At 39.8% G+C, this 23,959-nt stretch overlaps 1 protein-coding gene across 1 annotated transcript in view; it reads left to right on the forward strand.

Annotated features, from left to right (window-relative positions):
* The window catches only part of LOC149164192 (uncharacterized), a 109,232-nt gene that overhangs the window by 25,631 nt on the left and 59,642 nt on the right, over positions 1-23,959 (forward strand). The window contains exons 8-9 of the mRNA XM_089431991.1: positions 1-112; positions 371-459. Of these exons, the coding sequence (XP_089288117.1) occupies positions 1-112; positions 371-459 (201 nt within the window). The remainder of the gene's footprint in view (positions 113-370; positions 460-23,959) is intronic.

The following is a 23,959-nucleotide window of genomic DNA, read 5'->3' on the forward strand; positions in this document are numbered from 1 at the left end:
GTCGAAATGGTGAGAGGCGATGTAGACTTCTCAAATGAAACTGTCTTTATCCCTGAAAAGAGCACTCCAGTGAGCAGTAGTGGACCAACTAATTGCAATGCAGTTGGATCAGGTAGGCTTTGTTCATATTTAGTGACGATCCTTATTATAGTCAAATAATTCCTTTTGCTTGAAATCAGTCAATTTTGAATCAGGCTGTCTTAATGAAGGTTGCAGTTTTCAACTCTGGGAGAAAATGTGAATGAACAATGAATTTGTATAAGGTTGCTCTTTCTTTAAGGGGACCACTGTTTTTTCCTTCATTTTTATTTTACAATAGTTTTTACTAAATGCACAGTGACAGCTAATATGTTTAAACATGTTGGTTTAGAACATCCTGTGAACGATGTTCCTGGTTCTGCATTAGGGCAGCAAATTGAAGAATCTCCAGTAGCATTTCGCAAAAGGAATGCCAAAAAGGTTGGTGAGAATTTCACAAGCATCAATGTTACCTTTTTGGTTAAGTTCAATTGCCATTCTGCTCATTTTATTGAATGCATATTTTATCATGGTTTAAACTCTGTTGTTTACATGTGTACATGAATGTGTCGAAGTTAGTAGAGAAGAAGCACAGTATGGTTAGTCATCTCATGCCTGCCAGCTCTAGCATCTCTTTTAATGATTTTCTTTTTTCTCAGGGTACTCTTTCTAAGTTAATATTGTTGTCACGGGGCATTGCACACTTTCTGTTAAAATCCAAATTGAATCCAAGGAACTGTGAAGACATCAACCTTTTTTTCTGCGTTGTCATATCCTTAAACCCCATATGTCTACTATTTAGTATGCTTTGGAATGGCCGTTTCGTGCTTCTTTTTCAGCTATATTGTTACTAGCTAGTCAAAGGGATGCCTCAATGTGGTTATTGGCTTATTGATGTCGTAAAACTGGGGCCTATTGTATGATCACAAATATTATGCAAAACTAACTATAAGACAATAATTTTAGCAGGATACTTTAATCGAACAGAAATTCAAATATTAAGCAGATTTATTTGCTGCAGTGGCACTAATAATCTTTGACCAGAAGAATCTTCTTGAAGTAGCTTTCCAGGTTGAGTTCCAAACATAGTATTCAAAACTGGCCGGGTTGAACCGGTAACCAGTCAAACCAGCCAATAAACCTGGTTCATCCCCTTGCAGGCCTATGGTTTTCATCAAACTGGTCATTAACTGGCTGGCTTATGAGGGGACAGGCCGGTTTATGGAAAAACCAGTTAGTTTTGTCATAAACCCGCCAGTTCATTACCAGCGCATGTTATTGGACAGAAATTTTGTCGAATGCATAGTGTCATTTTCTACTTGCAGTGTTTACGTTTTTCTTTGTTATAACCTTGAAGTTGGAGGTTGAATTTGTAATGCACCTCCGGAGAATTGTTGGATTCTCTCTGTTGTTAACCTGTTTTATATATCCTGTGTGGTTATTCATCTGTAATTATTTCTGAAGCAAAATTTCTATAACAAACACTCAATTGCTTCCATTGTTCATTTAGCAATTGCTGAAATTTTGTTGCTCGAAAGTCTTCGTATTTCTAGTTTGACTGGTTGCATATAGTTGGGTTGATTTCTTTATTTGTGGAGGTCAAAAGATCTATGCTGTTAACAATCCATGTTTATAAGGTTGCTGGTCAGAGATCTGTGTTTCTATGTTATGTGATTGTGGTAATTACAAATATTGCAGAGGATAGCTAAATGCCAAATGGGTATAGAAAGAATTGTATATCTTAAATTAGAAATATACCTCCACTGAATTAAAAAAACAGGGAATATTAGTTGTTATATAAAAATTAGTTATTTGTAATTAATAGTTATTAGGCAAAGGGCATGATCCCATTCTCCAAGAGGCACCCAAGGTAGTATAAAGCCAGGGGCCTCCCACAAATTGTATCATTGATCTAGGTGGCTCCAGAGACACACACAAGACAAAGAGGGCTTGTGAAAGTTCAAAAATCAAAGTGTTTTGATTATGCTTGAACCAGGTTCATATTAAAGATCTCGTTGTCATAATTGTGGTGGTGTGAACGGTTCGTCAATCCGAGTCCGGATGAGGAAGATAGAGGCAGTCAAAGTTTTGGTTGACTTTTGCTGATTGGGTAGGTTAATGGAGACACAATTTGGACTTTTTCCGGCAGACGGAATCCAGCCAACTCCGGCCAGATTCCGGGCAAAATTGTCGCCTTGTTAAAATGTCTCATTTGGCCTAAAATCCGGATTTTGGAAAACAACCATATTGTTTTAATAATAATAATTTTTTTTATTAAAAAACATTATGTAATATTAGGGAGGGGCGGGCCACTACCCCCGACCCCTCCCCCCACACTACGAAACTGCCATTACTCCACGTAGGAGATTGGGTGGTGGGCCGACCCTTGGGGCACAAAACCAACCCCCATTAAAACAAACAACGCCACGTGAAGGGGTATGGACCCGTTGGAGCTGGCGACAAGTAAGGTGGGCGGGTCGCCCAAGGCAGGCCTAACCCAACTTTTTTTTTAATTTAAAAGTTTGTTATGTAAAAAAAGGAGGCGGGGTTTGACTGCCCGACCTTCTCCATAATAAATGGATCTTCAACCAACCCGCTTAACGGAGTTTTTGTAAACTCCGCCTACCTTTGCATATTTAAACCCAGTTCATTAGTGCACCCAGGAAGTGGGTGCGCACATAGTTCGAGGCATGGAGGAACTAGGAGCGGGCATGGAATTTGAGGCAATATTTTTTTTAATTTATTTTTTTATGCAGGGGGAACCATGACTGAGCAAAATTTCCAAGAGGGTGAAATTTTTGCAATGTCCAAATTGGACAAATTTTATGTTGATCTTACACCTTTCGGCGACACAAACCCGATGACGCAGTGAGTTTCCTGATTTGAGCAACAGATTTGCAAAGGACTTGGATAAGGGAATCTTTGAGGAATCTAAAAGATTCCTTGAGCCCCAGATTTTCACTTTCTCAGAATTCAAAAATTTGACAGTCGATTTTGCAGTATTCGACACCACAAATCTGATGGTGTGTTCAGATTTTCTATTTGCTCATTTCATTTTTCAGCCACTTTTCTAAGTGGAGTGCAGGTGTCAGCCTTCAGCATGCGAGTATTCATTCCATGTGGTTCGACTTCGCGAGATTGATGGTACAATCAGCTTCAACAGTTTGACATCTGCTTCTTCAGATGGCCCTTGGATGTGAGGTATATGTGGTGTGTTCATGTACTTCTTTTTACTATGCATTGTGCTGCACAGATCTCTGTTTGATATTTGATGTGGGATCTTGTTTCTTACTTGATTTCATGATTCCTGCTTGATGTGATGCGGAATCATCTGTGTGATGTACTTGTTGTCATGATTCATCATGTTTTATTTGAGATCCCTTTGTTGTTATGTTGATGGGATATTCATGTTGTCGCCATGTATGTTTGCATTGAGATTCCTTTTATGCCATGTTGGCGGGATGCTCATCAGGCATGAGTTTATGTCATACTGATAGGAGTCATTTTTTTTGACTGAAAGTTCCTGTAGCGGAACATCTCTTGGAGCCACTCCTGCATGAGGGCATTTTCCTTGTATGATAGCGACATCACCTCTTATGTACATCATCACTATTGACAGCACTTAATGCAGCGGCCTACACCATCTTGACACCGGGCCCAGAGACGTAGTCCCTCCTGGACGAATCCGTTATCAACTTCCTATGTTTTCATGTGCTGATGATTGTCATGTTCCTCTTCTTTATAGCATGCAGATGTATTCCTTTATGTTCTTTTAAAAATGCAATTTAACACATCACGAAATTAAAAGGTCTTGGAAGGGTCCTTTGTCACACCCGGACCTGGATCAAGTGGTATCAGAGCGGTCTTTGCGTGGATGTGAATTGCAGCGTGAACAATGGAATGTGCCACGACAGAGGATGAAAAAGCGATGTACAAGACCATGCTCAAAATTTCCAAAAGGGTGGAAATAATGTATGAAATTCTACAAAGAGAGACAAAGGAAAAGGAGTAGTTGCAGCTTCAATTGCAAACCACGGAAGAGGCCCTGGAAGAATTGAAGCACAACAGCCAAAATCTTCAAACAGAGAACACTGAATTGAAGATGCGTCTACATGAAGAGAGAGGAGAAACATAGTTTGCTATGACAGCTGCAAGATAAGGACGAGGCCTTGGAAAAGCTGCAGCGTGACCAATGTGAGGTAAAATGTAACTCTCTGAATTCATGTACGTGTCCTGATGATGATTTCGTTGTTTTTGAAAATCATACCATAGGAATTGGCTCCAAACTATTGAAGAAAATGGGGTATGAAGGGAAAGGCTTGGGCATTAATGGCCAAGGCATTGTCAACCCCATCAAAGTGGAAGAATTACCCCGTCAGACAGGACTTGGGTATGTGAGAAAAGAAGTTGGGGAATGCGCCGAGACAGCAAGCGAATCACCAGCAACAGATGATGAGAAGCCCTCATCAGTGCTTTCCAAATCGACAGAGGAGGTAAAAGATGTTGATTTCCTTTCGGTTTCGTCTTCACATAGTATGATTTTTGTTGGAGATTTGGAGATCCCAATTATAGGGACAAACATGAGGCTCCTTACCAGGACGAGGCACGAGGAGGAAAAAGAACTTGGTGTTAATAACCAAGGCATAACTCAACCATTGGAGGTTGTGCAGAGACCTCAACTTGTAGGTTTGAGATACACCGAAGGAGAATGCTCGAAGGTGTCAGATGCTTCTGAGACATCATTGAAGCCGTTGAGGAAAGAGAATGATGGGAACACATCCCCATCATCCCATGGCAGTGGCCATCGCAAGGAAAGAGCTGAGGCAAGCTCTCATTGCCATACTTACACCAGAGATGGCAAGGAAATGTATAACCACTCTTGACATTCGAATGTTCATTTCGATTATAATCATGTTTTTAGTGATGAACGTAAAACATGGCATCGAAAACCATGTACCTGTTGTGGATTACATAACCTTACATTTTCCAAGTGTTGGAAAAGAATGGCAACACACAAAAGGATGAGGCGTGAAAGACCCTCTCAACAGCGTGTAAAGAAACAGGTTAAGCAAATTTGGAGGAAGAAGATGTATTGCTGTGATTGCGACAGAAATGGCCATCAAAGAGCCACTTGTTGGAGGCTCCATCCAAAGCAGCGCCTTAAAGACAATGCGTCGATACATGAACGAGATGAAATGATTGTTCGACAAGCAACACCACCATAGAGAGATGACCCATTCACATTGATAAGTGAAAAATGGTTTCTAGATATGCTAGTGTTTCATGGTCGTGCTTTTGTAAATCATTTGTTGCATTTTAAGATGTAAAAGTGATGATGTGTTTTCCATCACTTGTTCAACAAGAATGATGTCTGGTCTTACTTTGAGTTGCATGATAAAATGTGAAAGTGATGTCGTGTTCCATCACTCGTCCAAGAAACAATAGTGTTTGGCCTTATCTTTGTAAATCATGTTTTGCAGTGATGATGTGTTTTCCATCACTTGTTGAAGCAACAATGATAAGTTGGCCCTGTTTTCGTAGCTGGGGTATTGCGTCCATCTTGATGTAAACTTGACCGCCGAATATGTGTTTTAAACTCATGGCAAGTGTGGGATGCTTGGATCATTAGTTGGTCATGAAAGTCAAGCATGTAATTTGCAACAATGTACTACAGGTTGCAGAGATTGTAGGTGTCAGCCCATTGCTTAAGGCTCCGAAGAACAAGGTTGAGGGAGATGGAAGCGAGACCTTTCAAAATGCTTGTGATGCGGACAAGGTACAAGAAGTTGCATATTATTTTTCATGCTTTTGGAGGACCAAAAGCTCCTCAGTGGGGAGGATTGATCCAGGGGGCTTTAGAGACACACACAAGACAAAGAGGGCTTATGAAAGCTCAAAAATCAAAGTGTTTGTATTATGCTCGATCCACGTTCATATTAAAGATCTCGTCATCGTGATTATGGTGGTGTGAACGGTTCGTCAATTCGAGTCTGGATGAGGAAGATAGAGGCAATCAAAGTTTTGGTTGACTTTTGCTGACTGGGCAAGTTAATGGGGACACAATTTTGAACTTTTTGCGGTGGATGGAATCTGGCCAACTTTGGCCAGATTTCGGGCGAAATTGTCGTCTGGTTAAAATGTCTTCTTCGACCTAAAATCCGGTTTTTTGAAAACAACCATATTGTTTTAATAATAATAATAATAATTAATAAAAAACATTATGTAATATTAGGGAGGGGCGGGCCACTACCCTCGGCCCCTCTCCCAACACCACGGAACTGCCATTAATCCACGCAGAAGATTGGGTTGTGGGCCAACCCTTGGGGCATGGTACCAACCCCCATTAAACCAAACAACGCCACGTGAAGGGGTATGGACCCGTTGGAGCCGGCGACAGGTAAGGTGGGCGGGCCGCCCAAGGCGGGCCCAACCCAACTTTTTTTTTAATTTAAAAGTTTGTTATGTAAAAAAAGGAGGAGGCAGGGTTTGATCGCCCGACCTCCTCCATAATAAATGGATCTTCAACCAACTTGCCTAACAGAGTTTTTGTAAAATCCGCCTACCTTTGCATATTTAAACCCAGTTCATCAGTGTGCCTAGGAAGTGGAGTGCACATGTAGTTCGAGGCATGGAGGAACCAGGAGCGGGCACGGAATTCGAGGCAATATTTTTTTAATTAATTTTTTTTATGCAGGTGGAACCATGATTGAGCAAAATTTCGAGGAGGATGAAATTTTGGCGATGTCCAAATTGGACAAATTCTATGTTGATCTTACACCTCTCAACGACACAAACCCGGTGGCACAGTCAGTTTCCTTATTTGAGCAACAGATTTGCAGAGGACTCAGAGGAGGGAATCTTTGAGGAATCTAGGGGGAATCTAAAAGATTCCTTGAGCCCAGATTTTCACTTTCTTAGAATTCAGAAATTTGACAGTTGATTTTGTAGTATTCAACGCCACAATTCTGATGGTGTGTTCAGATTTTCCATTTGCTCATTTCATTTTTCGGCCACTTTTCTAAGTGGAGTGCAGGTGTCATTATTCAGCTTGCGAGCAGTCATTCCATGAGATTCGACGCCGCGAGATTGATGGTATAACCAACTTCAACAGTTTGACATTTGCTTCTTCAGATGGCCCCTGGATGTGAGGTATATGCGGTGTGTTCATGTACTTCTTTTTACTATGCATTGTGTTGCATAGATCCCTGTTTGATGTGGGATCTTGTTTCTTACTTGATTTCATGATTCCTGCTTGATGTGATGCAAAATCATTTGTGTGATGTACTTGTTGTCATGATTCGTCATGTTTTATTTGAGATCCTTTATTGTTATGTTGATGGGATACTCATGTTGTTGCCATGTATGTTTGCATTGAGATCCCTTTTATGCCATGTTGGCAGGATGCTCATTAGGCATGAGTTTATGTCATATTGATAGGAGTCCTTTTTTTTATATAGAGTTCTTGTAGCGGAACATTTCTTGGAGCCACTCCTGCGTGAGGGAATTTTCCTTGTATGATAGCCACATCACCTCTTATGTACATCATCACTATTGACAACACTTAACGCAGTGGCCTACACCATCTTGACAATAGGGCCCGGAGACATAGTCCCTCCTGGACAAACTCTGTTATCAATGTCTTATGTTTTCATGTGCTGATGATTGTCATGTTCCTCTTCTTTACAGCATGCAGATGTATTCATTTATGTTCTTTTAAAAATGCAATTTAACACATCACAAAAGTAAAAGGTCTTGGAAGGATCCTTTGTCACCCCTGGACTTGGATCAATCATCATCTATCTATTTATTAATAATAAAATGTCTTTGCGGAATTGCTGAGTTCATCTATTCCATCTGGTATCAAAGCAGGTTTGCTCCTCGGTTTAGTGTTGCACAGATCATGGTTTTCTCCTGCTACTGTCCCTACTGATCGCTACCTCCTTGTTTCACTGCGTTCCTCCCTATCCAAACCTCTCTTCACTTCCGATCCATATTTTTTGTGTTCAACTGCCATCCACACAACCATTGTCCCACAAATCCTTTCTGCACTTTGTTCTCTCCCTCCTCAATCGTGCCCCTCACCGTGCTTGCATTTTCCGCTAAACCTGTTGCGACATATCTCTGCCACACTTTTTGCTGACTGTCAAAATCGACGTTCGGTATCTTGCCTCAGTTTCCCACACCTGTCATTGCACTCCACATATTCGACACCCTGTCTTCCTCGACCGTCGATCGTGCTGCCCACTCTGCCGTCCAGTTGTCCATTGACTTTCGTCACGCTGTTTGATTCGTGCCCGTTCATTATACACTGACATCGTTTCCCATTGTTGTGCCTTTTTCATTATACGCCTAAGTAATTCACCCACATTATAATTCCTAATTATTTTATTATTATTATAATCATTTAAAAAAATAACAATTATATGTTATAAAAATAATTTCAATATATAATTAAATTAATTAATTAAATTTAACTATTTAAAAAAATTAGTTCAAATTTAAGGAAGAAAGCTTAAACTGGTAGACAAATATACACCCCCACAAACCCGTTCAATGTCGTCGATGACAATGGTCGATTTCAGCTAAAAGTGGATTGATCTTAAGAATGGGATTACTAGCCATTTCGATGATTTTAACCAAAATTTAGTCGATTTCAAGACTAAGGTTACTGGACATTCCGATGATATCAAGAAGCTTCAGGATACAACAAATCGGATAGAAAGACAGCTCGGGCAGAACCATATCGAATCCAAAATGGATTATAATCAGACAATGACAATACTAATCGCTATTTGTGACAGGATGAATATTACACCCGAACAAATATTCCAGAATGATGAAGGTGATCAACAACACAATTCACTAGATTCAACAAATTCAATAGTTTCTCATGGAAAAACCAAGTCTCTAAAAAAATCTTTCACGCACCATCAAGAAAATAGTAACGCGAATTTTCAAAATAAGCAAATTTGGAATCCATTCACCAATTAATACCCTTTTTTCACTCCACCATTAGCGATGTATCAACGAAGAGCAAAAATCGAGCTACGTAAGTTCGACGGTAACGAAAAATGCGGCGTTGCGTGGCTCAACAAAGCAGAAAAATATTTCGAGATTTATGATATTGACAATGATGACGAAAAGATTAGGCACGCTTGCATGAAAATGGAAGGCGAAGCATATAATTGGTATATGTGGTGGAAGACGACGACCCTTGCTATCAGTTGGAGAAAATTTAAGGATGTGTTCTTTAAAAAGTTCCAAGGTGTCAAGGAAGAAGAGTTCTTTTCAACACTCATCAGATTGTGACAAAAAGGAGATGTGGATGAATACACTTGAGAATGGGAGACCTTAGCAACACGAGTACCTGGGTTATTAGAATCTTGTCTAATCCAATCGTACATCTCTGGACTTAAAACCCATCTATGAGTAGAACTTGAGCTTCATGACATTACGTCGATAGAAGTAGCAAGACAAAAAGAAAAAGCTGCTGAAAAGAAATTTGAAAAGATATTGTGGTCAAAGCCGAAAAAAGTATATTCGAGACGAAGATTTCCCCAGTCTGTGAATATGGATAATACAAAATATGTTCCACCACATCTTCGTGAAGGAGAAAAATCTAATGTGGAAATGCAAAGGATGAAAGAGGGCAAGTGCAAACGTTGTGGCAAAAAGTGGGACCCTAAACATAGGTGTGCTAAAGGAAAAGAGACAAAGAACCTATATAACTGTGAAGCAACTAATGATTCAAACAATGATGAATCAGACATAGAAGGAATAGAAGATGCCCCAAAATTCTCTCCAGAACTAGATGACGAAAGCATTCCGCAAGTGTCATTATCGGCTATGGTAGGTATATCACAACCCCAGACTTTAAAATTAGGACATATCAAGAAGAACAACTTAATGGTTCTCATCGACACCGGTAACACCCACAATTTTTTAGACTCAACCATGGCAAAGAGACTCAAAATTTTCACATTTTCCATGCCCAATATGAAGGTGATGGTAGCTGATGGTAAGAAGATTGAAAAGGTAGGGAAATGCCATAAGGTTAAATTGCAGATTCAAGACTTTAATTTAGAATCTTCGTTCTACACTATACCATTAGGAGTAGATGTAGTCTCAGGTATCCAATGGCTACAAAACTTAGGCACTTACTATGCCAACCATCAAAAGCAGTTTATAAGCTCTTAATGGGAAGGGCAGAGGTACAAGTTATATGGATTGCAAGCACCATAAAATCAAATCGTGTCATCATCCCAGATGATGAAAATGATTCGAAAAGGAGCACTAGCCTATGTAGTCCAATGTCACCAATTAGAAATGTAATCTGCAAAAGTGATCAACGAAGAGTCATTAGAAGTACAAGAGCTACTTCAAAAGCACGAAAAAGTATTCCAAGACCTGCCCATGAAAATGCGTCCTAACAGGGAAATCGAGCATACAATAGAAGTCTAAGTAGGATCAGATCTTGTCAACATCAAACTGTATCGATATCCGCATCACCAAAAGACTGAAATTGAGGAATTAATCCAAGACCTTTTAAAATGTGGGATCATCTCAGAAAGTAAGAGTCTGTATGCTGCTCCAATTGTATTGGTAAGGAAGAAGGATGGATCGTTCAGCCTATGCATTGATTATAGAGGATTAAACAAAATAACGATTAAAAACAAATTCCCAATTCCCTTTGTCGATGAAATGTTGGATGAACTACATGGCGCAAAATACTTCTCAAAATTGGACTTAAGGTCAGGCTATTACCAAATCAGAATCAGGTTGGAAGACATACCAAAAACTGTGTTTCGAACACACGAATGTCACTATGAATTTAAACATTCCAAATCAGAAATGGGAAGAAATACCAATGGAATTTATTGAGGGGTTGCTTGTATCCAATGGCAAGGATAAGATTTTTGTAGTAGTCGATAGACTCACCAAATATGCTCACTTTCTTGCAATGAAGAAATTAGACTCAACAAAACAAATTGCTGAGATATTTTGCAAAAATATTTAGAAATTACATGGTTTTCCGAAAGTCATTGTGAGTGATAGAGATGCCAAATTTAAGGGAAATTTTTGGAAGGAATTGTTCAACCATATAGGGAGCTACCTAAATATGAGTTCCGGTTACCGCCCTCAAACACATGGACAAACAGAGGTTCCTAATAAATGTTTGGAAGCCTACCTACGTTGTTACACTAAAGAAAAACAAAATAAGTGGGTTCAGTGGTTGCATCTCGCTGAATGGTGGTATAATTCTACTTATCATACGTCAGCAAAAATGACTCCATTCCAAGCTTTGTATGGGTACGAACCTCTGAAATGGAAGGATCTAGCTATCGTCCAGATAAGGCTACCAACTATTAAAAACCAACTAGAAGAAACTCAAAAAATCGTCCAAACCCTAAAAGAAAATTTAAATAATGCAAGAAATCGTATGAAGCAACAAGCTGATCGAAACAAAACCGAGAGAGAAGTCGAAGTTGGAGAATAGGTATTTGTCAAGCTCCAACCATATAAACAGTTGTCCTTGAAACAAAAAGGAAAAAAACAAGTTGGCACCAAAGTTCTGTGGACCATACCAGATCAATAAAAAGATCAGCCATGTTGCATATAGTTTAAGCCTTCCGGATAAAAGTTGTGTTCACAACGTCTTCCATGTATCTTGCCTTAAAAGGGCACTGGGGCAACCATCAATCAACACAAACAACGCTTCCATCCTTAGACGATGAAGGAAGGGTCATTTTAGAACCAAAAGGTATCATATCCACTAGGGAAAAGAAGCTCCGATCTCGTGTTATCAAGGAATACTTGATCAAGTGGAAGGACTTACTAGAAGAAGAAGCTTCTTGGGAGACTGAAGCATTTTGTCAACAACATTTGTCGTTACATATGCTTTGAGGACAAAGCATTTTTTGGGAGGAAGGCAATACTATATAAAAATTAGTTAATTGTAATTAATAGTTAGCAAAGGGCATGATCAAAGATCATGCCCATTCACCAAGAGGCACCCAAGGCAATATAAAGCCAGGGGCCTCCCACAAATTGTATCATCATTTATCTATTTATAAATAATAAAATATGTCTTTGCTGAATCGCTGAGTTCATCTATTCCATCAGTACTCGGTCGCTGATTTGTCTCTTGCATATTTCTGTTTCTGTTGAATCCTATACAGATCTCTGCTTACTGGAACTAGATTTGTGGTCAACTATTTTTCTTTTGCCCATTTGTTATAAATTTTCTTTTGTTTTTCCCATAAGCCTACTTACTTTTATGATATCTTATTTTTCAAAGATAGGAAAGGTGCTCATTTGGATTGAGCAACATGTTTTCCTTGGTGCATCCTTGGTGCAATTAGCTTTACAACTGCTGAAATTTGTTTGGGATAAATTTGGCCCAGGTTTATTAATTGAGGACACTTGGTCATGTTCTGTTTGATTAATTTTGATCTTCCCATGAAAGCTTTTTGTGAAATTGTTATGCTTGGTGTGAAGTCCGCTTCTCATATTTTATTTTGTTTTTCGCTCTGGTTTAGTTGACTTCCAGGCCACTAAAAAGTGTTGTAAGTTGGTTAGTACAAAAGAAACACATTTTGCCCTATTTCTATGTCAAAACATTTTATATTTTGTCTCTAATGATTCGAAATCATGGTTTTAAATCTTAAAAATAGTTTTTTCATTAAAAATTAATTATTTAATATATTTTTTTAAAGACCGGTTCATTGATATCTGAACAATCATGTTTTTCGGTTCTAGTTCAAAAACCGGTTTGAGAGGTGGACTAGTCTAGTCACCGGTTCTGGTTTTTGAATATTATGGATACAAGATTGTCATAGTCTAAAGTTCAATGCACATTTATAACTGAATGCTCCTTTTTTAATGGGTATGTACTATGCTGCACAAAATACCTCAGATCATATTCCACTATACCTCTTAGGTACCTCAGCACATGCTTCGCTGCTACCAATGCACTTGCCTCGACTCCACTGTAAACTCGGCTCAAGGTGTTCGCAGGCAAATAGATATTTGGCCTTGCGTTGATCAAATACATCAGGGACCCTATCTATTGTTTGTATAGTGTGGGATCTTCCAAGTTTGAATCTGAAGTGAAGACCTCCTTCATGTTAGTGATCATAGGTGTAGCCATAGGTCTACAATCCTCCATCTTGAATCTCCTCAGGATCTCTATTGCATACTTCCCCTGACCAAGGAAGATCTCACATGGCCTTTGCCATACCTCTAACCTCAAGAAGTAATGCATCAAGCTAATGCCCTTCATCTGTAACTTTGTAGCCAGATCTGCCTTGCACCTTGCTATGAACCTCTTTGCAATTTGCACTTGTGAGAAACAAATCATCTATGTATAGCATCGAGATGAGTGGATCATCTCCAACAAATGTAAAATACAACTTGGGATCCATCTCACTCTTGGTGAAACCCTTGCTTAGTAGATACCCATCAATCTTGGAGTACCACAGCCTAAGTGCCTGCTCGCGTCCATATAAGGCCTTCTTGATTACATGAGAATCCCTCCCATGCAATGTTTTAAAACTCCGACTCCGACTCCGACTCGGTATCGACTCGGTCGGCTTGATTTCAATGACTTGGTTATTGTAAAAAGTACATTAAATATTTTTTTATTATTATGAAAAAAACATAATTTTAAAGATTTTGATTCATGTTTCCAAACACACAACATCAGAATATAGATAAAAGACAACATATGATCAAAGTAGGCTCATGAATATATCCATTATATCAAAATGGCACCCAATGCACTGTCCAATACATACATGATGATGATATAGAGATCAAAACAAAAACACATAACCAAGGAGGCTAGAAATGGCCTCCAAAGTAAACTGTGACCAGTACCGCTGACTACTTCTAGAGGAGCCAAGATCATCTGGATCAATCTCCGGATTAGAGTCAGACAGGGGGCCCCATGGCTCCTCCTCATCATCATCTCCAACTGCAACTGTAGATGTCGTAGCACTAGCACGCTGTGCAACAGTTGCAAGCTGAGATAGACGAGATATGCGCTTCTGTCGTGGTTGAGCAGAAGAAGCGCTTACAACTGGAGGACTTGTTGGCTTTGAGGTTGAGGCTGGTACAAGGGGATTAGGATCTACATTCAACTGAACATTATGTTTGAGTGATGCTATCGTCTGTAATTCATAATCAATATCCTCATTAGAAGCAAACTCTGTTGGATGACTCTCCACTACCCAATCTGATGTTGGATCAATGTCTTCCAACACAATGGGATCTGAATCAGGTCTTTTGTTTAGCAATTGGTTGCCTCTGAGCCGGAGGTTGTATTGGACATAGACTAGATCATTTAACCGTTTTTTATTCAAACGATTTCTCTTCTTTGTGTGAATCCTCTCAAAGACAGACCAATTGCACTCACAGCTAGAAGCACTGCAAGTTTGACTCAAAATACGAATTGCAAACTTCTGCAATTCAGGACAATGGCTACCAAAAGCCTTCCACCATTGTGTTGCAAAAAACATAGGAGCGTAATGAGTTAGCTCAACAAAATTACAAATGATATCCAACTTCAAATTATAAACGATTTAACAAAATAAGTATTAAGAATTTGAAAATTGAAATTTTTGTTGACTTGGCTCATCTGCTTCCATTGCAATCTTTGCTAGGTTCTTCCCAAAGGTACTTGAGGCATTGTTGACGGTTGTGACCTGTCGGTGTATCTCCATCTGATCACACTCCAATGGGATCATGTGATCAATGCAGTCAATCAATCCATCTCTAACCTCCCCCTTCAAAGCTTCTATCGCCTTAACTTTATAATGATACCATGGGTTCAAAAAATACCCAGCTGCATGTATAGGGCGATGGAGTTGATTGTTCCATCTTTCATCAATGATTGCCCAAATGGGCCCATACTTAGCCACTTTATCCTTGTATGCCCTCTTTATTTGCTCTTTTGCTTGATCCATAGCCTCATAAATGAAGCCCATAGCCAATCTTTCCCCATCCACCAACTACAACCCCTTAACCAGTGGCTCAGCAAGCTTCACAATCTTTGCTGAATTTCTCCAAAATATTTCTTCATTAACTTTCTTTTTCAATTCTTTGCCTTCCAGTTTGTGAGCCCACTGGCTTTGATTCCATTCTTCATTGGAAAGAATCTTTTGCAAGTTTCTATATTGTGAAAGCATAGATTGCAATGTCAAAAAACGAGTAGCAAATCTAGTGATGGCAGGCCTAATAATTTTCCTCATCAGGTTCAAAATCCATGAATGATTGTAGATAAATTTTGTTATGCTTTTGGCATGATCTACAGTGTTTTTGACCCAATCTAATTTGCCAATATCCTCAAGCATGAGGTCTATGCAATGTGCAACACATGGGGTCCAAAAGATGGTTCTGTGTTTTTCCTCTAATAGTTTATCAACAAGAACATAGTTAGAGGCATTATCTGTGATGAATTGAACAACATTAGCCACCCCCACCTCCTCAACAACCTCATTCAATAACTCAAACAACAATTTTCCATCTTTTACCTTGTCAGATGCATCAACTGATTTTAGAAACATGGTTCCCTATGGACAAAAGATAAGAAAGTTTATGATGGTATGGTTTCTTTGATCAGTCCATCCATCTGGCATGATGGTACATCTTGTTCTTGCCCATGAGTCTTTGAAATTTGTTAAATACTCATTAATGGAGGCAATTTCTTTCTGCAAACGATACCCCCTTATCTCATGCATAGTAGGGCCTTTGAAGCCTTTTCCAGGAGCATGTATGGCATCAAACATAGGCTCATAATATAGTGAACAGGAAGCATTGAAGGGGATATCAACATCATACCACCATCTACATATGTAGTCACAAGCAGTCTCCCTCAGTTCTTTCTTCCAATGGTCATCTAAAGTGGGCTGCATATGACTTCTACTAGCTTGAGGACCATGTGCATCTGATGGAGAGGAGGGTGTGACAGTGAAATAACTTTTGATATTCATGTCGCCCTTTTTCATTTTACCCTTACCCTTTTCTTGAATAGACTCAAAAGAGGGAGGAACATATCGGAAGGGGTTGGATGCATCAGTACACGGGATAGTGGAAGAACCCTTAAAATCAAAATGGGGGTTGGTAGCCAGCATTTTTTGTATATTCCTCTTCCTCCCAATTTCAGCCTCTAACTCTTTTTGCCTAGCCTTATCTTCTTTAAACTTCTCAAAGTTGGCTAACAAATCCTTCTAATTTCCCCAATTTCTGGTGAGGTACATGGAGTAATCTGGCCTCTAATCCCTGCCAAGTGTCGTTTCTGTTTATTAATGCCCCCAGGACATGGCAAAATTTGCAATGCATTTGACTATCAACCATTTCAACATATGCCCAAGCAACATCTTTCACTCTAGGTGCCATTTTTTGACTTGAAAATGAAAGCAAAAAATTTGACAATGAAAACAAAAAGAATAGCATTGATTCAATGTTCATTTCTTTCACAAAAAACACTTTTCAGTTTCCAGATTTGCACATAAAATTTAATAAGCAAAAACAGATTTTTACAAGTGAAAAAAAAATATCTCCAGGCACAAACTGCCTCCTCAAGGTTGCTCCAAGAAACCAACTCCCCAATGTTGCTCCAAATGGCTGCCCAAGAAGTTCCTTACTCCAGCTACAATGCTTGCCCAAGACTCCTCACTGGTGCTCCGAAAACAAACCCAACAACTCCTCACGAACTCTCATTGAAATTCTCACTCAAATGCATGAGATGGTTGTGAGGAAATGAGAGGGGTTGGGTGGGTTAAATATGGTTTAGGAGAGGGGAATGGACCCCAAATACACAATATACAAAATATAAACTTGTTTGGAGTCCCCCAAAAGAAAAAAGAAAAAAAAAACGATGTTTTTGGGTTCACGGGCCGCTGTTTTCCAACACGGCCGAGTAGGCTCGGACTCGGTCGAGCCGGTCGAGTTGTTAGACAACTCGGCTAAAACTCGGCTGGCTCGGTATTAACCCGGTTGACCGAATCGATTCATTGGCCGAGTTGACTCAGGGAGGCTACGGCTCAGACCAACTCGACCGAGTTGGTTTCGAGTTGGTCGAATCTTAAAACATTGCTCCCATGTACCTCAATGCCTTGAGGTAGCTCTATATACAGCCCCTCCTTAATCACTCCATTGAGGAATGTTGTCTTCACCTCCATCTAATATATCCTCCACTTTATCACTGAAGCAATAGATAGGACAACTCTCTTGGACGTAGATTTGGCGACTGAAGTACGTGTCTCCTCATAGTTCACTCCCTCTTTTTGGGAGAACTCTCTCCATCTGCAACATGCTTGATCTTGAAGACCCACTTGGAACCAATGTTTTAAAACTCTGACTCGGACTCCGACTCGACCGAGGGTCGACTCCAACTCCGACTCCGACTCCGACTTGGTATCGACTCGGTCGGCTCGATTTCAATGACTCAGTCGTTGTAAAAAATACATTAAATATTTATTTTTTATAAAAACACATAATTTTAAAGATTTTCATTCATGTTTCCAAAAACACAGCATTAGAATATAGATAGAAGACAACATATGATCAAAGTAGGCTCATGAATATATCCATTATATTAAAATGGCACCCAGTGCACTGTCCAATACATACACGATGATGATATAGAGATCAAAACAAAAACACATAACCAAGGAGGCTAGAAATGGCCTCTACAACAAAAGTTTGTGACCAGTACTACTTGCTACTGCTAGAGTTGCCAACATCATTTGGCTCAGTGTTACTGGGGAGCGGGAGCGACTAAGGAGGAAGCTCCTGGTTTGGGAGCAAATCCCGGAGGAGTTCGACAACCAATGTCACTAACATCAAGGTACATAGAGGGATTGGTGCTCTTGATTAAGTACGAGTTCCATACCCTAATACATGACAAAATTCAATGGAAACATTGCAATCCCCCAATCCTGAAATCCTGAAAACCCGATAAGTCTGCTGGATTTTGAATGAAATCTAAAATTGTACTTTCTCCATATGAAATCCAATGAGGTCGGAACCACTCTCAAACATCCTGAGTCATTCATGGTAATGTTAAAAATTTAAGTAAAAGGATGAAAATGAAGATTAAGGAGAATGTCATTTTTACTTAAACATTACCATGAATAGCATAGCCTTAGTAGGGCAATATGATCAAATACTAGGGTTTGGGAGAGGGGAATGGACCCCAAAGACCAGCAAACTAATTCATAAACCCCTTTGGAGTCCCCCACACTTAGAGAGATTTAAAAAAATAAAAAAAGGCGTGTTTTTATGGTTCACTGGCCACTGTCAGCTACTCGGTCGAGTCAGCCGAGTTATGACTGACTCAGCTGGTTCAGTCATAACTCGGCCGATCGAACCGAATTTTTTGTCGGGTTGAATTTTTTTTCGGCTCGGACAAACTCGGCCGACTCTGTTCCGAGTCGGCCGGATCTTAAAACAATGCCTAGAACTCATCGCTGACTTGCCCTTCAATCTTGGCACTATATCCCATACATCATTCCTTATAATGGAGTTAAACTTCTCCATCGTGGCATCCTGTCAAACCTACTTGTCTTCTACCTCCTGAAATCTGAAAGGCTTCGAATCAATAATGTTACACATAAGTGCCATGTAGTTTGGAAACTTCCTCGGAAGGTTGCCAACCCTAAATATGCTCCTTGGAGCCTCCATATGCTCCTGAGCATCCCTTAATTTTCAACGTCTATTCAAACCATTGAGGTCTCTTGACAAAACTGGTAGGAGGTGTTGTTGATGACTCCCGAATTGAAGTCTGACTCCTTGAATTGGAAGTAGTTGAGGAATGTTTGTCATCCATCAAAGCCTGTTGTTGCTCGTCCTCTATCATTGGAAGTGGCTCATGAGACTTCTTGGATACTAGGTCCTCCTCGAACTTCACATCCCTGCTCACTGTTTCCTTCTTTCTTGTCATAATGAAGATCTTGTTTTCCTTTGAAGTCTCACTATGCCCACCAATATGCACCTTTCTTCCGAGGGCTGCAACTTCGTCCTCTTCTCCACAAGAACATAGATGAAATTTGGGCAACCAAAGATTCTCATGTGTCCTATCTCTAGCCTCACCTTAGTGAAACGTCCTTTTAGAAATTTTATGAAATCTGTAGCTCTCCCAGTTTTAAGTGTTCTGCATATTGTTTTATGCCCTAAGCCCCAAATTGTTAGCTAATGTGAAATTTATAATGTTAATTAATTTGAAACATCAAGACTACCTTACACTTTTCATTTTTCTTTCCAGTTGATAAGAAAAGAATGAAAAGCACACAGAAAATTTAATACACCATTTACACAATGATTTTTGGTCAACACTGACCCTAAAAAAACCCTAGAATGGGGCAAAGCAATTCTAAGGAGGATTTAATATTTTAGCTTCTCATGGAAATTATTACAAAGATATTAACAATAAAATGTACTTATCTCTCTCTTGGGAAGAGTGCCATTGTAAGTTCACTTTCAGCTTGACTTTTGAACCACAGACTACGCTTCTTGTTTAGCCTTCAAAGCATAGAAACTCGAACTTCTGGTTGCTTTTATCTTACAAGAAATTCAGGCCTTAATACATACTTTGACTGCCTAGACACTCAGTTTAGTCAACAAGTTGTCTTATCCTTGATTTCCGTGTATACTCTCCCTACCATTGTCCCGAAAAACACGTTGACTGTTGCTAGAGTGGCATCAAAATTTGTGCAGATTGCATCTAGAAATGCGTGCAACTTGTAGCTTTTCTTTGCCACGAAAAACCTTCAACCAGACTGTAGTTTCTACCTCAAACTGTGTGCTAAATTGCTCTAGCTTCCTTGATTTTTGTGCTCCCTCCTTGGGCTTAAACTTTGCCTCCTAGGAACTCGAGTCTATTGTAGCTTCTATTTTTCTTGTTGTAAATTCTTCTCCTTTCGCTATATTTCTCTTCTCCTTGCTCCCTCTCTTCTCCAAATGCCCATGTGAAAATTGAATGAGCTTCTCTTGCCTTTTCTCCCTTTTTGTTTCTCATTAGATAGTAGAATCCTAACCCTTTCGATCAAGGATTGAGATTAGATCTTAGCCCATGAAATCAATGGTGGAGATCATTCCCTCACTTGACTCCCTTTTAATGTGGTCACCCTCATTAATGACTCCTAGTCACTTTATAACTTTATTTTGTACCTTGCATGTTGTCTCCATATAAAGTCAACTTTAAAATATCAAGTGACTTTAATATTAGAAAGTACTTTAGTACTTTTTTCCCATAAAGTGACATTAATATAAAGTACCTAGTACAAGTACCACATAAAGTAACTTTTTCACCATGACTTTAATATAACCCATAAAGTCACCTGCCAAAAAGGTAATTAAAGTGTTTTCCTAGGCAAAAAGGCTAATGCACTAGGAAACACCTCCTTGGTACCCTTATTTTTAACACTCCTTTGGATTCTTATTCCCTAATATCTTGTGAGGACTCCTGTGCTACACATATACTATAGTGTTACACACCTCTGCCCACAAAATATAGATAGATCCTAGTCATGTATCATTTCCTAGGAAGAAAGGATGATGGATTGATTCTTTCTCTTTGCAACCCGATTGTGTTGAGTGTTGTACGAGATTGTCATCTCCCTCTTGATCCCTGCTTCCTTGAAGATATACTTGAAGTCATTGGAGGTGTACTCACCCCCATTATTCGAGCTCGAAACCTTGATCCTCTTCTCTGTTTGATTCTCCACTTGGACCTTGAACTCCTCAAAACGACTAAAGATCCCATCCTTGGTCTTCATGAAGATCTTGTAATAATCAACTATGAATATGACATAATGTAGTGCCCCCCTCGCATTGATACTACTGACTTATCCAGATTGGATCATTATATTGTTTGTCATCCATCACGATGTATTTGGAGTGGGAAATGTGGAGGAATCAACTCATGGGATCGCTTTTACTGGTGGGATCCAGTTTGGCGAAACGGGGTCTGAAACCTTTCGGGAGCGTTTTGAGGCATCAAACGACGTTTTTGTGGGTAAAACTTTGCAGCTTTAGCGCCACACCTTTCATGTTGTTCTCTACACACAAAGATCTTTCCACGACGCAAGAAGGGCGTCAATCAGAGTCAGTATGCAAAGGTTATGCCACTTAGAAGTTGACCTTCCTGTTTTAACAACTATAGTTGGGGAGGATGCCGCGTCAGCCCCCATTATTCTTGGAAAATGGGCTAGCCACATGTTTTTGATGTAAAAGACTCTAGAAGAGTCGATATTGTAACTCATTAAGAGTTGATGTAGTCAAACTTAACCACTAGTAGGCTATTGGGTTGTGTTATAACCGAGCTTCTAGGAGGAAGAGGCATTCCATTCTTCCGAGACCATTTTGTTCCATAGTTGAGCAAAGATAGCCGGGAGAGATAGGAGGTAGAGTACATAGAAAGGATCTATGCACTGTAGCAGCCCACGAGCCATAGACATTACTTCTTTGTATTTGCAGCCATATTTCCAGATAGAGAAAGAGAGAGAAGCGACCTCACCTTCCAGTTGGGTTTTCTCCTAAAAGTGTTTCCTAGAGCATATCTTGTGTCTTACGTGTGTGTGTGAGCTTATTTTGTTGCTTTCTACTTTTATGCATAATTTCCATTTGCATGCATGCACTAATTAGAGATCTAGAAGTTTTGATAAAACTGTAATAGTATAAAAATTTAGAATTTATTATATTATTATCATATCTGTTGTGACGAACTGACCAGTAGAATATCCATGGCAGTATACGGATCATTTGGTATAAGAGCAAGTTTCTTTGGGTATTTTGTGGAGATTGCAGGGATCTAGACCGGCGGGGCTGAAAATTGTTCGACGTAAAACCCTAATCATGGCCGACGAATTTGTAAACTATCCTCGTGAGGTGAGGTTTACGTGGCTGGAACAAAAAGTCACAGATATCAATTGTAATGTAAGCCTCCTCATGGCGGCGTTGAACAACAAGCTGGGAATATTTGGAGAAGATGGGGATTCGAATGCAGAGGACAAATTTGAACTGGGATCAGAAGATCAGGGAGAAACAAAGGACTAGTCGAAGAAAGAATCTGAAAGAGATCAACCTGGTTCGAGTGCCATGAATTAGTCCTTGTATAAAATGGAAGGAAAAGTTGATAGCAAGCCATACCACGGCGAGATCGACGCTCTGAAGCTGAAACATTGGTTGCAACAACTGGAAGTTTATTTCAGGGTCTATCAGATTGAGGAAGGACAAAAAATCTCATTTCTGCGGCCTAAATTGGAGGGCCATGCACTGACTTGGTGGAAGCGCCACACGGAAACCCTGAGGTTAGAGGGAGAACCTCCAGTGACTAAGTGGGAAGATTTTAAAACCCTCATTAAGTCACAATTTTATCCCATTGAGTACGTGAAGGACTAGTGGATTCGGTGGCATTACTTCAGGAAAACGCCGAGCCAAAGCGTGTAGGAGTACACCACAAAATTCATAAAGATGGCTATAGTGTTGGGTGTCTCTCCAAAGAACCTAGATGTACTCCTCAAGTATATGGGCGGTCTGCACTGCCATCTATGCGAGCAAGTGATGTTGTTCAAGCCCAAATCGATGGATGAGGCTTGTATACAAGCACAATACTTGGAGAACATAGGCCTGAAAAAAGCGAAATCAAGTGGATCGAAGCAGATTGAGCAACAAGAAGCTTCTAAGGAGGGGAAGAAGAAGCAAAAGGGGGGAAAGACAAGACGATAACGACAACACACCAGTGCAAAGATTTGAGCGATCACTGCAACTATTACAACATCGATGGTCATACAGAGGAAAAATGTTGGAAGTTGCATCCAAAGCTAAACCCGAAGAATAAGAAGAAAGATAATAAGAAGAAAAATCTCATGGCCATGAATTCAAGCAACCAAGTTGAAAGCAGCTCGAACGTGGATGAGAAGATCGTCTGTACGTCAGTATGAAAGGAGGTGAATCTAAACAGCCTTAAACAACAGGAAGAGAAAGAAATGACGAAACTCTTCCATATAAAGATATAGGTCAAGAAGACAAAGATTGACGCTCTATTTGACTCAGGATCGCATGCGAATCTCATTATAGTGGAGCTAGTCAAGAAGTTGGGGTGGAAGTTCGTGATCATCCAAATCCATATCCAATGGGATGGGTAAATGAGGATGCATAGCTGAAGGTAACAAAACAGTGTAAAATTAGATTTGCTATCAGTGCTGATTTTACTAAAGTAGATCTAGATGTGGCTCCCCTTGATGTATGTGGAGTCGTGTTTGGGAGTCCATACATGTACATGCGAGATGCAATATTCATGAGGAGAGCCAATCAATATCGACTCGTCAAGGATGGAAAATTGTTTATCATCAACTCGCACAAAGGCAAGACGAAAATTTCACTGGTAAGCGCCAACCAAGCCAAGAAATTGATCGGTTCCAACAAAAAGTATGTTTTATTGTTTTTAAGAGAAAGTCAATCTGAAGAAGAGTCAATAAGAGGCAAGGCACCCTGGAGGGGTTTATTAAGAAACATAAACAACAATTGGAGGAGTTGTTACAGGCATACAGGGATGTGCTCTGAGATCCCAAAGGGTTACCACCTAAGAGAAGTGGAACATGAGATCTACCTATTGTTAGATTTTTCATTGCCAAGTATTGTGCTGTACAGGCAGTCTATTATAGAAGTAAGTGAGTTGAAGAAACAATTGCAGCAACTGCTGGAGCATGGTGTCATTGGACCAAGTACATCACCATGTGGGTCACCCATCATCATTGTTTGGAAAAAGGATGGGACTTGGTGGATTTGTATAGATTACAGGGCGTTGAATAAAATCACGCTCAAGAACATATACCCCTTGTGACCTGTCCAAGATAGACAATCTGCTAGATCAATTGCAACAAGAAAAGTACTTCACCAAGTTGGATTTGAAGTCTAGATATCACCAGGTTCGAGT

The sequence above is a fragment of the Pinus tabuliformis genome, chromosome 5_1, assembly GCF_031772625.1.
Source record: "Pinus tabuliformis cultivar Carrire ecotype Pingquan chromosome 5_1, CPIR1, whole genome shotgun sequence".
Taxonomy (NCBI): Eukaryota; Viridiplantae; Streptophyta; class Pinopsida; order Pinales; family Pinaceae; genus Pinus; species Pinus tabuliformis.